Source organism: Rhamphochromis longiceps, linkage group LG14, assembly GCF_057381845.1.
Source record: "Rhamphochromis longiceps isolate RC_006_pf linkage group LG14, R_longiceps_female_GT1.1, whole genome shotgun sequence".
Taxonomy (NCBI): Eukaryota; Metazoa; Chordata; class Actinopteri; order Cichliformes; family Cichlidae; genus Rhamphochromis; species Rhamphochromis longiceps.
In genome coordinates this window covers 8,375,799-8,391,176 of record NC_140570.1, presented here as the reverse complement: position 1 = coordinate 8,391,176, position 15,378 = coordinate 8,375,799, and the positions used below count along the sequence as shown (strand labels likewise).

The 15,378-nt window shown below is 45.7% G+C and overlaps 1 protein-coding gene across 1 annotated transcript; it reads left to right on the top strand.

The window, feature by feature from the left end:
• On the top strand, positions 1 to 2,080 carry kcne4 (potassium voltage-gated channel, Isk-related family, member 4). The gene is made up of 2 exons (XM_085379923.1): positions 1 to 63; positions 626 to 2,080. Exons 1-2 carry the CDS (start codon positions 41 to 43, stop codon positions 1,188 to 1,190), a joined length of 588 nt encoding a protein of 195 aa, XP_085236049.1. The 5' UTR covers positions 1 to 40; the 3' UTR covers positions 1,191 to 2,080.
• The last annotated feature ends 13,298 nt before the right edge of the window (positions 2,081 to 15,378 follow it).

Here is a 15,378-nt window from a genome sequence, read left to right as displayed (position 1 = left end):
AGAAGAGCTGCAAGAAGACACAAGTGGTAAAAAGGTCCACATGAGACACCGCTCTTCAGTTTGGTGAGTTTACAAATCCTGACACTTTTCTTAATGTTTAGTTTGAGACTAAATCTGTTTTTGACTGCTGGTAACTTTTGCTCAACTTTAGGGAAATGCACAAAAACCTTAATTAAAATATAGTAAATGAGCAAAATGTTGAAAGCAAACAAACAAAAAACCCTTAAAACTATATTTTTAAGCAATCAGTGCATGAATAGAAGAGGGTAGCAATTAGCGTTTTCTAAATCGCCTATAGCTGTGATTGATTATCAGTCTCTCAGTGTTGGCCCCGGTTCAGACTGGCGACCTGTATCGGTACCTCGCCTCTTGCCCCAGGACACTGGAGTTAAAAAAATAAAAGAGAGAAAAGGATAGATAGAATTTTTTTTTAACAGTTATATATGTTAAAGAAGGAGATAAACTCCTGAAAGATATTTTAATTGTAAAATTTTAAAAACTATTTATGGGGGGGGGGGCACTCTTTAGAAACTTTGCCTTGTGCGTAAAACACGCGCGTATGGCGTGCGTCAAGTGTACAGAAAGTCTTATATTTATGGATGGAAATCTTTTTTTTATTTTTTAGGTCCCCTATACAAAAGTTGCACTTAAAAATGGAGCACTCGGAAAACTCCACAGCTTCACCAAAACGCCTCGTCCTGCACGCGCAGAGCACCGGAGAAGACAAAAGCGACGGGAACGCGTACCTCTACATACTGATAGTCATGTCTTTCTACGGAGTCTTCCTCTGTGCTATAATGCTAGGCTACTTCCGCTCCAAGAGGAGGGAGAAAAGAAGGGTGAACATATTCACGCGCCTGGTGCACGAGGAGGAACAGCGGGAGTGGGGTGCACTGCCAAAGAAGCACAGCCTGAGCTGCCCCGCTGCGGCCTCGGGACTGCGCTCGATGCAGGTGTCCCTGCCTTTCTACAACAACCACGGCGGCCACTTTGGGAATCTTCATTATGAAAGCGCGCTGGCGTGCGTGCTGTGCACGGAGCAGAGCAGCATCAGTTCCCTGTGCTCCTCCGCGGACACGCGCCTCACCATAGAAGAGGAGTCCGACAGCGGCACGGCGGAGGGACCGGCGGAGGGACCGGAGGAGAGCGCGAAGCCAGGAACCGAGAACAGCGGGGATGATTCAGGCTGAACCTCCCCCATTCCAAAAGAGAAGAAACATCACCATGAGAGAAGATCAGGATGTCCTCTGACGTCTTACTATCAGAGGAGCCTTAAACAGCCCAACATCAACTACCCAAGCCACCATTATTCATGATATGAGTAAGGGACTGGGAACTGTCAAAGAAGTCTGAGTGTGAAATGTTTTAGATTTTGCTCTCAGACCACTTAGAGGGTGTCACGGCTATGAGTGAGTGCCCAGCGGCAGCATGAACCCACACACAGACACCACATTAGGCCACATATTTAAATGTATATCTGCTTTTATTTAAAACTACAAGCTGAGATTCAGATGTCATTTTACATGTTATATGTTGGAAGAACTTCCAAGTGGTGAATTCTGTTCATGTCAAACTCAGATATCCTCAATACAAGTAAATCAGAGTATTTGCTCATATATTCTATGATTTTACTGTATATTCATGATTTTTTTTTCTTCACTTTGTGGTGACGCCTCCCTGCTGGAGCTCCCCACCCTCTCTTCTGACGCCACACTGAGCTCCACTGCACTGGTTTGGGCTGATGACTCACCCTGCTGCAGGGGGATGAGTGGAAGACAGATGACTTTTCTTGTGGGGAAAATATTTTGTCTGAAACTGAACCTGGCTTCTTTCTGGCCCACCCAACCCTAAGTTGGGGGGGGGGGGGGGGGGGGGGGGGTGTTTTGTTTTTTAAGTATACCTGGAACCCACTTGAAAAATAGTGAAAGCTCTGATGTAATTGTAGCTTTGTACACAATCTTTGAGTTAGGTTTACTTGATGACACCACTGCACTGTACATATGGTTTGCATTTGTCACACTGTAAGGCTTAATTTAAAATTGAATCTTTGTAGTGGTACAGAAAGAATAAATGCTTTTGAACCCAACACAAGCTTCAGGTCTTTTTTTCTTGCACTGTAATGATTCACCAATGGAGGGCAGTGTTGTAGTTGTTGCTCCTAACAAATAAGGATGATGGAGATGAAATGAGGAGAAATACTCACTATTTTTAGAAAGCCTTGATTAATATTAGAATAATGCAAAATAGGGCTGATAATAAGTGTATTGTTGCCTCTGAAGCTCATCTCCTTTGCACATATCCTTAGTTAAACCTCCACAGTTCTGAAAAAAACACAGCAGGGGTTATCACAGTAAACACAATTCTGCTTCTTAGTTTAAACACAGACCATGCCCAAACCTTTACCGTCAGCTAACTAACAAGCCTTAATCCATTTGTTTCCTTATTTATTGTTAATATTTTTTTTATTGTTGTGGGGGTTTAAGGTCATAGCAGACCACCTGAGGGATCGCAGACAGCATCTGTAGACCCATCAGCCTCCATTATCGTGTGGTGATTTGACACGGAGCACTAGCAGACAGCAGCAATGATTCACCAAGGTTTTCCTCTGAAGGGGAAAAGATGTCAAGTTTTTAGTTTGCTCTTATGTGAGTGTGTGTGTGTCTTTTTTTCCTCCACCGCATCATCAACCCTGTCCACCAGCATAACACACGCACACAAACATGGGCTATCAGCAGCGCTGCAGGCTCACAGCTGCAATGACAACTCATCACACCAACATTAGCACCAACAAAGGCCACGGGGAATACAAGTAAAGACTTTATGACGTATATGTATTGACACTGTATCAGCCCTGAGGAGATTAGACATTTAGTTCTTATCAAGAGAAGTACCCACTCCCCTGAAAGTTCTCATGTGAATCAAAGCAGACCCAATGCAAATGTCAGTGTGATCCAAGTTTATTACCAACATAAAAACTGAAACACTTGACTTCATAAGTATTCAGCACCACCAACACTGTTTAGTGAATGCTTATGCTTGGGACCTAAACATGATATTTAGACTACTGGCACAGAGCCTTGAGCTTTTGCTTTGACCTTCTTTTATAAAATCCCAACCAGTGAAGCACTCACAGAGTATCCAGTCTCAGCCTCAGAGGTCAGGAATTGTTTCAGATTTATGCTTTGGTAGTGTGGCTTTCTTTTGTTTTCTTTGTTTTAAATTATTTTTGTCTAGCACAGTAATTGGTATTTAGCCATAGCATCAGCACAAATAAAGCCCATATGGATGATTAACACTTTCAATGTCTCCTCAACATTGAACAGCTTGATTCTCATGAGAAATTTATGCTTGCTTGAGGATGTAGATATGCTTATAGCTACCTGTATTATTTACTTTATGCTAAACATACAATAACAAACATCAGGGTTTTTTTGTTTTTGGGGTTTTTAGTTTTTTTGCATTTTCACTATGTCCAAGTTAGCATGCTGACTTAGCTCAGTATGCTAACTTGGCTCAGCTCAGTTGTTAGTCTCATATTAGCATGATATTTTAGCATTTATCTCAAAGCACCACTGTGGCTTACCTCAGCAGCTAGCTTGGCTGTGTACAGTGTACTCTTTCTATCTTTTATTCACAATTTAACTGTACTTAAAGTAAGACTCTGACCCATAGCACACCTAAATTCACTTGTGCTGTCATATGGCTTCAAAAGTCTAGGCAGGCTTATTATTTAAATGACTTGACTTTAGGGTAACTCACCTGGAAAGTGGAACCTTTGGTGCATTGGAATGGTGACATGAAGACATAGGTATGGGAAAGTCTGGTGTCGGGGGTAATTAGCACAGAACATTGAGGTTTTGCAGACGTGACATGTGACCACTAAACAGTTGACATTAAGTTGTCCACTATTTTGAAGTGACAATCATAATAATGATGTAATTTCAAGGGAATAAAGCCTCAGTGACACGGACCTAGTTACTCTCTGAATCATACTGAAACTAAAAAGTGCCACACAGAATTGAAATGGAAGAGTGGCCTTGGGAGCCCAAATGCATTGCAACTTAAGAAAACACCAGCAAATAGAAAAACACTACAAAAGCACACAAAACACAGCAGAAGTAGAAAAAGCACCATGAAAGCTAACAAAATACAAAGGAAGTGATTGAGAGCTGCAGTAAACGACTAACAGCAAACGTATCTACAGTATTATATGAATAATGTGAATACAGCACACATTACCTTCCATCTTTTTTTCCCCTCACAACACTGACTAATCCTCCTCTGTAAAAGTGTGGCTCAATCCTTTGCATGTTTTGTTTTCTGCCACTTCCACAGCTGTTCCATCATGTTATTGTCTCACTTCTTCCATTTTTGTGTGTATTTGTGCAGCATTTGCTGGTGTTTTGTTAAGTTGCGTTTGGTCTCTCAGGGCCACCATAAAATTGAGGCATGTAGCCTACCTTCAACCTTTGAATTAGCAGCCAAGAATTCTCCATTTCCAGTCTGCATCATACTTTCTTAAATTGTGCTACCTCTGAGCTTGTAGTTATAGCAAGGGCTTGCAGACAACTATGAAAAAAAGAATTCTATTAAAAACTACCAACACCAACAGGTCCAGTTTGGGTTAGTCCAATTTGCGCCATTGAGGCCTGGCAGTAAACAAATGGTTACAGCTGTGTCCACACACTGTAAAATCTAAATTTAAGCCTTCTCAGTATCCAAATGAAGCCATCCAGGTCAAATAGTGGATGGCTCAGATCCTCAGAGTCATATCTCAGAGTCTCTGAGATATGACTCTTTAGGCTGTTGTAGTCAGGCCCCAGTGCCCATTCCATGCATTAACATTAAAGGGCTCTTTTCTGGTGATCAATTACCAAAAAAAGAAAAGAAACTGTATTATTATATTACTATAGACATTCCTAGTGGAGGAGTTGCTAATACGCGTTACTATCATTGTAAGCGTACGAAGGTCATCTTTTCAGAACGCAACACATTTAAATAATGCTATGAGAAGAAGAGCAAAAGTGTGATTGAGGAGCCTTTGTGCACATCTCTGTTTCTGTGTGTCTTCCTTACCTCCAGACACTCTGACACGGATGCAGACTTGTTGAAGCGTTCAAAATCGCATTTCCGACATAAACACCCACATGAATTATTGATGTACAGCCAACCCACAGCCACACATTCGACCGTTCATTTATTATCAACCAGGAAGTCAAAGAGGGTGCACTGCTGTGTCTCTGGGAAAAATATCTGCAAATTGCCTTTGTCCTATTTCACAATCTAAGACCGTCTGTGTGAGTGTGTGAGAGACATAGTGGGGCAGGAAAGCAAGAGAACAAGGGAGTGTAACAAGGGCAAGAATAAGAAGCAGATGTGATGCATGGAGCTTCTCCTGCACTGTGAAGCAGGATGTGTGTCATTAGTGTCCCCCTGTGGGAGTCGATGGTGAAGCTTGCGTCCTGCCTTAGGCCTCTTTTACACACACACATATACACATACAAACAGGCACACACAAACGCACACCACCATCACTACCAACCACCAACATAGTCTCTCCCCTTTTCCATCCTTGTCCTCTTCCTTTTAGAATAGAATAGAATTCAACTTTATTGTCATTGCACATGCACAGGTACAGGGCAACGAAATGCAGTTTGCATCCATCCAGAAGTGCTTTAGTGATATAGATATATTACAATATATATTAGCAATAATATAGATATGTGAGTATATTACAGAAATGGGTCTATTATGGTATGTTATAATGTACACGGTATGAAGTATGTTGTGAATATTCTATAACTATAAGTATGTACAGGCTGTAGTGAGTACAAGCTATGTACAGGATATGAACAGGATATAAATATGAAAAACTATACAGAATATGAAATGAAATAAATAACTTTACAGAATCTGGGATATACAGCTATACAGAAATGGGAACTATGCAAGTTGTAAACAGTTGTAGGATTAAAGATTATCGAATGTACAGAATGATTATTTACACAGAGCTATACAGTAGTGCAGTTAAGATAAGTGAGGGTGTAGATAGTTTCTACAGAGGCTATATAAAGTGCTAGTGGTTGTGAGTGGTGGTTCAGTCCATGTTATTATTGTGTTTGAGGGTACAGTTGTCCATTGTGGGTGTGTGTATGTTCAGTCCATGAGTTAACGTGGGTCAGATGTCAGGAGGCAGAGTTCAGGAGTCTGACAGCTGTGGGGAAGAAGCTGTTCCGGTACCTGGTGGTCTTAGTCCGGAGGCTCCTGTGGCGCCTCCCAGAGGGCAGGAGGGTGAAGAGTCCATGTGATGGGTGACTGGGGTCTTTGATGATTTTCCCAGCCCTTTTCAGACACCGCTTCCTGTAGATGTCTTTTATGGCAGGAAGTGGTGCTCCGGCGATGCGCTGGGCAGTTTTCACGACCCTCTGCAACGTTCTCTCTTTCAGATTTCCTATAAATATAATTGGCATTAGTGTTGTAAGTGGCTGGATTAGCAGAAGTATTTGAATTGTGCTGTATGTCTGAATAAATGTTTTACATCGCCTTACAGGTAGCAGCTAATTTTTCGTGCATCAAGAGACAATGTATACTAACTAAGCCATAGGTAGTTATTAGCTGCATAAGCCCCCCCCCCCCCCCCCAGCAACTCTTCTTAGGTCCACAGAGAGAGTGGGCTGGGGTTACTCGTAGCACCATTAAGGTGATTTCATGCAGTGCACTGATCAGTGTGCAATGTGTCGACTGCCCAGAGAAATGCCATCCAGTCAGCAGCAGCAGACAGGAACAGCACAGTGGAGGAATGGCTGATAGCATGTGTCTGAATTGAAAAAAACTTGTTACATTTTGTATCAAGACCACATGATGAAAAACCTTTCTTGTAAACAGATTTCATCAAAGTACAGACATCAGTTGCATGTTTGTAACCTGCTGTGGGTCTGCAGTGAGTGTAAGTGCAGGTTAGATCTGTTATCCATCTGCTGAAGGTCTTGAGATAATGTAGAAACGAGGCAGAGACACAACACATCCTGGTGGAAATTTTAAAGACACTCAGTTTCGCACTTTGCTCTGCAGCTCCCTCAAATAACACGTCTAACCCAGCAGTGAGTCCTGTGTAAATGCACCTTTATCAACCCAATTTCCACCAGGAGCTGTTTTTTTTTAGCAAAACACCTCTAAAAATAGTCACGGAAACAGCTCAAAGTTAGACAACAGCAAGGTAAAAACTAGTCAATGGAATTATTTAGAACTTGCATTTGTCAGGTCCCTCTCCGTGAATTGCTACCTTATCGTGGTGGAGGGGTTTGTGTGTTCCAGGGATCCCAGGGGCTATGTTGTCCGGGGGCTTTTTGCCCCCTGGTAGGGTCTCCCATGGCAAATTGGCCCTGAGTGAGGGACCAGACAAAGAGCGATTCAGAAGACCCTTATGAGGAAAACATCGAGGGAACAGTTTACCCAGCCCGGGATAGGGTTACCGGGGCCACGCTCTGGAGCCAAGCCTGGGGAGGGTGCCCGAGGGCGAGCGTCTGGTGGCTGGGCCTTAGTACATGGGGCCCGGCCGGGCACAGCCCTAAAAGGGGACATGGGCCCATCCTCCCGCAGGTCCACCACCCGCAGGAGGCACCGTAGGGTTCGGGTGCATTGAGGGCAGCCAGAAGCGGAGGCCCTGGCAGACTGATCACCGGCTACCAAGACTGGCAATTGGGACATGCAATGTCACCTCTCTGGTGGGGAAGGAGCCTGAGTTAGTGCGTGAGGTTGAGAGGTACCGGCTAGATATAGTCGGGCTCACCTCTACGCATGGCTTGGGCTCTGGAACCAGTCTCCTGGAGAGGGGCTGGACTCTGTCTCAGTCTGGAGTTGCCCCTGGTGAGAGGCGGCGAACTGGGGTGGGTATTCTAATATCCCCTCGGCTTGCTGCCTGTACGTTGGGGTTTTTCCCGGTGGATGAGAGGGTTTGCTCCCTGCGCCTTAGGGTCAGGAAAACGGGTCCTGACTGTCATCTGCGCTTATGGGCCGAGTGGCAGTTCAGAGTACCCAGCCTTCTTAGAGTACCTGGGTGGGGTGCTGGAAGGTGCTCCACCTGGAGAGTCTGTCGTCCTACTGGGAGTTGGATCAGGTGGCAGGGGAGGACGCTGGACAGACCTGGTGCACCTAAACATGTAGTGAGGGTGTGCTGGGAAGGCCTAGAGGCCCCAGTCAGTGAGATCTTCAACGCACACCTCCGGCAGAGCTTCAACAGCATTCCGAGGGAGACTGGGGACATTGAGTCCGAATGGACCATGTTCAGCATCTCCATTGCCGAAGCTGCTGCACTGAGCTGTAGCCGCAAGGTGGTTGGTGCCTGTCGTGGTGGTTATCCCCGAACCAAATGGTGGACACCAGAGGTGAAGGGAGCCATCAGGCTGAAGAAGGAGTCCTATCGGGCTTGGTTAGCCTGTGGGACTTCGGAGGCAGCTGACAGGTACCGACAGGCCAAGCGGAATGCGGTTCGGGCAGTGGCTAAAGAAAAAACTCGGATGTGGGAGGAGTTTGGAGAGGCCATGGAAAAAGACTTTTGGACTGCCTCAAAGAGATTCTGGCAAACCATCAGGCGTCTCAGGAGGGGAAAGCGGTGCTCTATCTGCACTGTGTATAGTGCTCGCGGAACGCTGCTGACTTCGACTAAGAAAATTGTTGGGCGGTGGAAGGAATACTTCGAGGACTTCCTTAATCCCACTGACACGTCTTCCGAGGAGGAAACAGAGTCTGGGGATGAGGGGGATGACCCGCCAATTTCCGGGGGCGAGGTCACTGAGGCAGTTAAACAGCTGTGGCAGAGCCCCTGGTGTGGATGAGGTCCACCCCGAGTTCCTGAAGGCTCTGGATGTTGTAGGGCTGTCCTTGTTGACACGCCTCTACAATGTTGCGTGGAGATCAGGGGCAGTTTCCCTGGACTGGCAGACCGGGGTGGTGGTCCACATCTTTAAGAAGAGGGACCGGAGGGTGTGTTCCAACTACAGGGGGATCACACTCCTCAGCCTCCCTGGGAAAGTCTATGCCAGGGTGCTGGAAAGGAGAGTTTGTCCGTTGGTCGAACCTCAGATACAGGAGGAACAATACGGTTTTCATCCTGGTCGCGGAACACTGGACCAGCTTTTTATCCTCTCAAGGATACTTGAGGGCGCATGGGAGTTTGCCCAACCAGTCTATATGTGTTTTGTGGACTTGGAGAAGGCATTCGACCGTGTTCCTCGGGGTGTCCTGTGGGAGGTGCTACAGGAGTATGGGGTATCTGGCCCATTGCTACGGGCCATTCGATCCCTATACAACCGTTGCAAGAGCTTGGTTCTCATTGCCGGCAATAAGTCGGACTCGTTACCGGTGGGTGATGGGCTCCGCCAGGGCTGCCCTTTGTCACCAATTCTGTTCATAATTTTTATGGACAGGATTTCTAGGCGCAGCCAAGTGGCGGAGGGCTTTCACTTCGGTGGCCTCAGAATCTCATCTCTGCTTTTCGCGGATGATGTGGTTCTGTTGGCTTCATCAGGTGATGGCCTCCAGCTCGCACTGGAATGGTTTGCAACCAAGTTTGAAGCAGCGGGAATGAGGATCAGCACCTCCAAATCTGAGGCCATGGTTCTCAGCCGGAAAACGGTGGAGTGCCCACTCCGGGTCGGGGATGAGTTCCTGCCCCAAGTGGAGAAGTTCAAGTATCTCGGGGTCTTGTTCACGAGTGATGGGAGAAGGGAGCCGGAGATCGACAGACGGATTGGTGCTGCGGCCGCAGTGATGCGGACGCTGCACAGGTTCGTCTAGGTGAAGGTAAATTGGTAAATTGAAAGCGAAGCTCTCAATTTACCGGTCGATCTACATCCCTACCCTCACCTATGGCCACGAGCTGTGGGTAGTGACCGAAAGAACGAGATCGCGGATACAAATGGCGGAAATGAACTTCCTCCGAAGGGTGGCTGGCCTCTCCCTTAGAGATAGGGTGAGAAGTTCAGCCATCCGGGAGGGGTCAGAGTAGAGCCGCTGCTCCTCCGCATCGAAAGGAGCCAGCTGAGGTGGTTCGGGCATCTGACAGGGATTCCTCCTTGGCGCCACCAGTCGATCTACATCCCTACCCTCACCTATGGCCATGAGCTGTGGGTAGTGACCGAAAGAACGAGATCGCGGATACAAATGGCGGAAATGAACTTCCTCCGAAGGGTGGCTGGCCTCTCCCTTAGAGATAGGGTGAGAAGTTCAGCCATCCGGGAGGGGTCAGAGTAGAGCCGCTGCTCCTCCGCATCAAAAGGAGCCAGCTGAGGTGGTTCGGGCATCTGACAGGGATTCCTCCTTGGCGCCTCCTGGGTGAGGTGTTCTGGGCATGTCCCACCGGGAGGAGGCCCCAGGGCAGACCCAGGACACCCTGGAGAGATTATATCTTTCGGCTGGCCTGGGAACACCTTGGTGTTCCCCCGGATAAGCTAGAGGAGGTGGCTGGGGAGAGGGAGGTCTGGGCTTCTCTGCTCAGGCTGCTGCCCCCGCGACCCTCCCCAGATAAAGCGGAAGAAAATGGATGGATGGATGGATTTGTCAGGTCATCAGAAATATGAAACTCTTTATCATGCTAGTGGTCTTTTTTATCTAGTGGAAAGCAAATCTTGTAAAAATACTGAAGGTTTAAAGCTGCTATAGTCAATGGTAGTATATTAACAAAGGATCAAATTATTGTATATAGTGTGAAAAGTGCCCACAACCTTGAACCCACAGAGAACAAACACCTTTCTTAAATGTTTAAAGTGAGAACAGAGTGTACCACATGATCAAATATTCCAAAGGGAATATTTGATCATGTGGATGCTGGAGTAAAATATTGAGCTGGCATCCATCAGAGTCCCAATTACAATACTCTTTATGTTACTGATGCTCTCTTATGAATATGAATAGGAAGCTAATTTGCAACATATTCATATAAAGCAACTTTGTAAAGTTATATAGATTAGTGCTGAATTTAAAACTTATTGTTCTGCCCACTAATGTTTTTCTGGCGATAAAGAAATTCTCACATCCTAAAATCTAAACTGTTTCATACTTATGTAATTTTTGTAATTTTTTCTGTTATCTGCCGCTTTTGAGGGATTAACCAGAACAATCTTCATGGATCTTTTGCTGTGTGCATGCCCAATCTTTTCTAGGTCAATAAGATGGAGAAAATTATAACACAAATCCAAAGCAATTACTTGAGCCATGCTGAGAGTTAGTCAGAAAATCACTCTGAGAGTTAACTTTGCTTTAGATGTCTAACAGAGTACTCACAGCTTAATGATGGACTGATATTTTTGTGTACTTATAGTCTACAGGTGCATAATCTAAAGCTGCTGACCTTCCTTTTTTCACCTCACGAGGATGTCAGGCGTCGGAGCTCTGTCTCCTTACGTGGCATTTCAGTATGCCACTCTAATCCACACTGTATGAACTGTTCTCACAGCCTCTTGCAGACTAATAACACGAGGATGGAAATGTACTCAGATTCTTCTGATGAACCACAACTTTCTTTGGAGTTCTTGTATTGATTCTGACCTTTTGATCTTTATCTCAGAGACCATTAGTGCCTAATCTTAGAAAGCTTCTCAGCATATTGCCTTGTGTTTTGAAGTTATTCTCCTGGGCAGACCGTAATAATACTATCTTTCTCACAGTCACTAAACCAGTGAGCTCTCAGGTCATACTGAGAGGTGTTCTTCTGTAGTGTTTCCAGCAGCACAGTAAAAATAATTGTTTGTGTGCTAACTTCCTTCTCTTTTAGTTCTTGTAAACGGGCTCTTATCCACTGAAAGTACTCACACACCTGTCAGCTCACTCAAAAGAGAAAGCTAATAAGTGTGAGTGTTGTGTGATTTTGCATGTTAAATGTGTTTCTTTCTCTCAGACTGTGGATAGTCATGTTTTCCTTTTGACAAACATTAGTCTGGAGTCAACCTTTTATCTAATAAGTGTTACTATGGAAACCTAAGCCAAAAGGCTAATTTGCATCTGTCTTCCTGGTCTGGAGGGACACCGGTACTAGTCAAGAATGAGAAGAGACTGTAAAGTACAAAATAAATGAAAACACAGCTAATCAAGCCTGTTAATGACAATTATTTTCATAATACAGAGTTTGTATATTCATTCAGTATATTAAGCTGGAAGAGAATCAGTGTCCATGCCATTGTAGACTTGGGCCATCAATAAACACCAATCAGGCTTAACATTATGAGCACTGACAGGTGAAGTGAATAGCACTCCATGAAGGTACCTGTTAGCAGTGTTGGGGAGTAACGGAATACATGTACCAGCGTTACGTATTTAAAATACAAAATATAAGTAACTGTTAGAATACAGTTACTTTGTTGAAAACAATGGATTAAACGGCGATCTTTTCCTATTTTATATGTTAGGCTATCCCCTCTCTAATTTTTGTAAATCCACGCATTCGCCCAAACACAAACAAAACACGAAATAATAGGCACTAATGTATAGGGATGGGTCTCGTTTAGGTTTTATCCGATACCGGTGCCAAACCGGTACTTTTGAAACGGTGCTGGTGCTTAAAGAATGGAGAACACCAACTTTGTCCAAAAACCTCTCATGTTCAGCTGTTTTTTTGTAAAAAGATAACAATGTTAGCCTTTTCTGCAGCTATAGGGCATATATGATATCACTCTTGGCTGGAAGCAGTGCTTAAACAATGAAAAAAAAACACAAACTTTGTCCAAAAACCTCTCATGTTTAACTGTTTTCCACTTTTTCTTTGGTCATTTTAGCCTTTTTGGCCAGGGTGAAGGGAGTATCTGCCATCAAACAAGAAGACAGCCGCATGTAGCTATGATGATGTTTGCTAGTTCACCTTACATGCATTAATGTAATAACGTGGTTAGCCTACTCAACGTAAATTACACACGAACAACATTAAGCTACTCACGCAGAGAAGAACAGCTGCTGCTGCCATCATCATCCGTCATCATTTCTGCTACACTGGCAGGGCTAGGGGCCAGGACTCTGTTCTTCGGGTTTTTGGGGGATGTTGCTCCAGGTCCGATAACTGGCAACCCACCCGCAGTAGATGTGCACGGAGTGAGGTCTCGCAGCAAGCTATCAAATATGGCGCATTTCTCGGCTTTTAAAAAAAACGCTATGCGTCGTCAGGTGTTTCATCGGATTTGAGGTGTTACCTCCTTGACAGTATCACAGTATCAGCTTAAAGCACTTGTTGCAGGCTGCTGAGTTTGCATATTTTGAAAATGTTTGACCGGTCCATTTGACCGGTCCTCCTTCGGCATTTTTAATCTGTAGCTCTGCTCTAAAAGAACGTACGTACCTGGACCCGCCTACTATCCTCGGAAACGTAAAATGATTGGCTAGAATCTAAAGTGTATCACAGCTCAGGAGAAAAAAGCACCGAAATAAAGCACCGAAATGTGCGCTGCTTTTCGGTCTGGTTACTACCGTTTATGTCAGAACCGATACCGGTACCCATCCCTACTAATGTAAGTGTACTGTTAATGTTGGTGGCATCAGTTACACAATGGACCCAAAGCCAGCACAACAGAGCCAACAGTGCACGGGCAGGAATGCATTTCTTACTTGGAAATTCCGACACCATTTCATATTTAAAGAAGAAAGGGATTGGCATAATGTAACCACTCAATGCAAACTCTGTTTGCTAGCAACCAAGCTGCTCATAGCGTCAGAAGGCTCCACCTCCAACCTAAAGAAACATCTGGAACTAAGTTATTTTTAAAAAAAACTAATGTTAGTCTACGGCAACTACCTTGTGATAGTTGTGGTAGCTACCTGGGTTATGTGCCACTTCAGAATCTTGGATGTACTATTGCTGTGTGATTTATTACGATTGCTGAAGGCTACTCGCCACCAAGCTAGCATTGTTACAACCTGCTTGCTGCAAATAATCATGTGCACTTCTGAAAGCAGTCTATGAACTAACCTCAGCTAATACCAGCTAAAAAATTTAGCTCTGTGGCAAGTAGTCTTCAGTAATAGTAATAAATCACACAGCAATAGCATTCATGTAGTTGTAAAAAGCATGGCAGTATAATAAGTAATCCAAAGTATTCAGAATATGTTACTCACATTGAGTAACTTAACGTAATATGTTACAAACTACATTTTGGGGCATGTATTCTGTAATCTGTAGTGGAATACATTTTAAAAGTAACCTTCCAAACACTGCCTGTTAGTGGGTGGGATATATCAGGGAGCAAGTCAACATTTGGTCCTAAGAGTTGATGTTAGAAGCAGACAAATGGGCAAGCGTTAGGATTTGAGGGAGTTTACCCTCTTCCCGCTCCTCCACAACCACCCACACATGCAGGGCCTTGGAGTGGGGGTATGTCACCAGGGTGCAGAGGAGGCTACCCCCCCCCCCCCCCTGTCCCCTTCTGGCTGCCTCTGCCTCAATTTTATCCCACAACTTAGACATTCACATTATTCACACTCTCATTACACATACATATAGGATCTTGGGGGTGGGCACAATCACGGAGTCCAAATCACCATCAGGGTGTATACCTCACCCCTGACGTCGTTGCCCACCTCTCAATTTTAAATACACTTAGTCATTGAGGGTTAGCAGGAGGGACTATGCGCTTACCTGCTGCTCCTTGGCAGGTAGCTCCATGCCCTCCTGGGTTTTAATTGCACCTTAGAACACATATGCATCAACACTACAATGAGCGGGTGGAGGGAGGTTTGGAGTCTTCTCCCACCCCCATTCTCTGCGGCCTGCTGGAGCGGGAGGGCTAGTAGGAGGAGTTGGCCGTCCGACTGCGGTCTGGGGTGTGGGGCCTCCCTGCTGCTGCGGAGTCGGGGTGGTCTGCCTCTCCCCACCGCAGGGAAAAGGGTAACACCACCTGGGTCTGGGTGCAATTCCCCCCTCCAGGGGCAAGGGTACCTAGACCCGGTTTGTAGAGTACGCTTGGGGAGTGTGATTGTGTGTACAGCGTCTCTTTATGTCTGTCTCCACGTTGGTTGAGTGTGGAGTGAGTGCATATGAGAGCATGAGGGTGGGAATGGATGTTTGTGTCTGTGTGTGCCTGTATGTCTGTGTCTATATGTCAGGTTGGGTATCAGACGCCACCTCTCTGGGGACACCTCAGGCCCTCCAAGGTTTGGAGGCCTATCTCCCCCTACCACCACTTCCCCTGCCGGTGGCGGACTCCCTCAGGTGTCGGTGTGTTGGTGGTTCTTTGTGTCTGGGGGTGGGCGTCCGGGTGCACACCGGCTCACTCCTTGGCGGCCGCTTGTCGGGGCCTGGGGCCTGGGGCTCGCTCGGGCCCCTTTGGAGGTGGGGTGCCCCCGGCCTCTCGGCCTAGGGCTCGGTCACTCAGGCGCAGCTGGGGGCCGGCGGAGCTCACG

Excerpts from the sequence above, each read along its gene's own strand:
- kcne4 (XM_085379923.1), top strand. The coding sequence starts at position 41 with ATGAGACACCGCTCTTCAGTTTG. Across the intron at positions 64-625 it reads AGACACCGCTCTTCAGTTTG|GTCCCCTATACAAAAGTTGC; the intron begins GTGAGTTTACAA and ends TTTATTTTTTAG.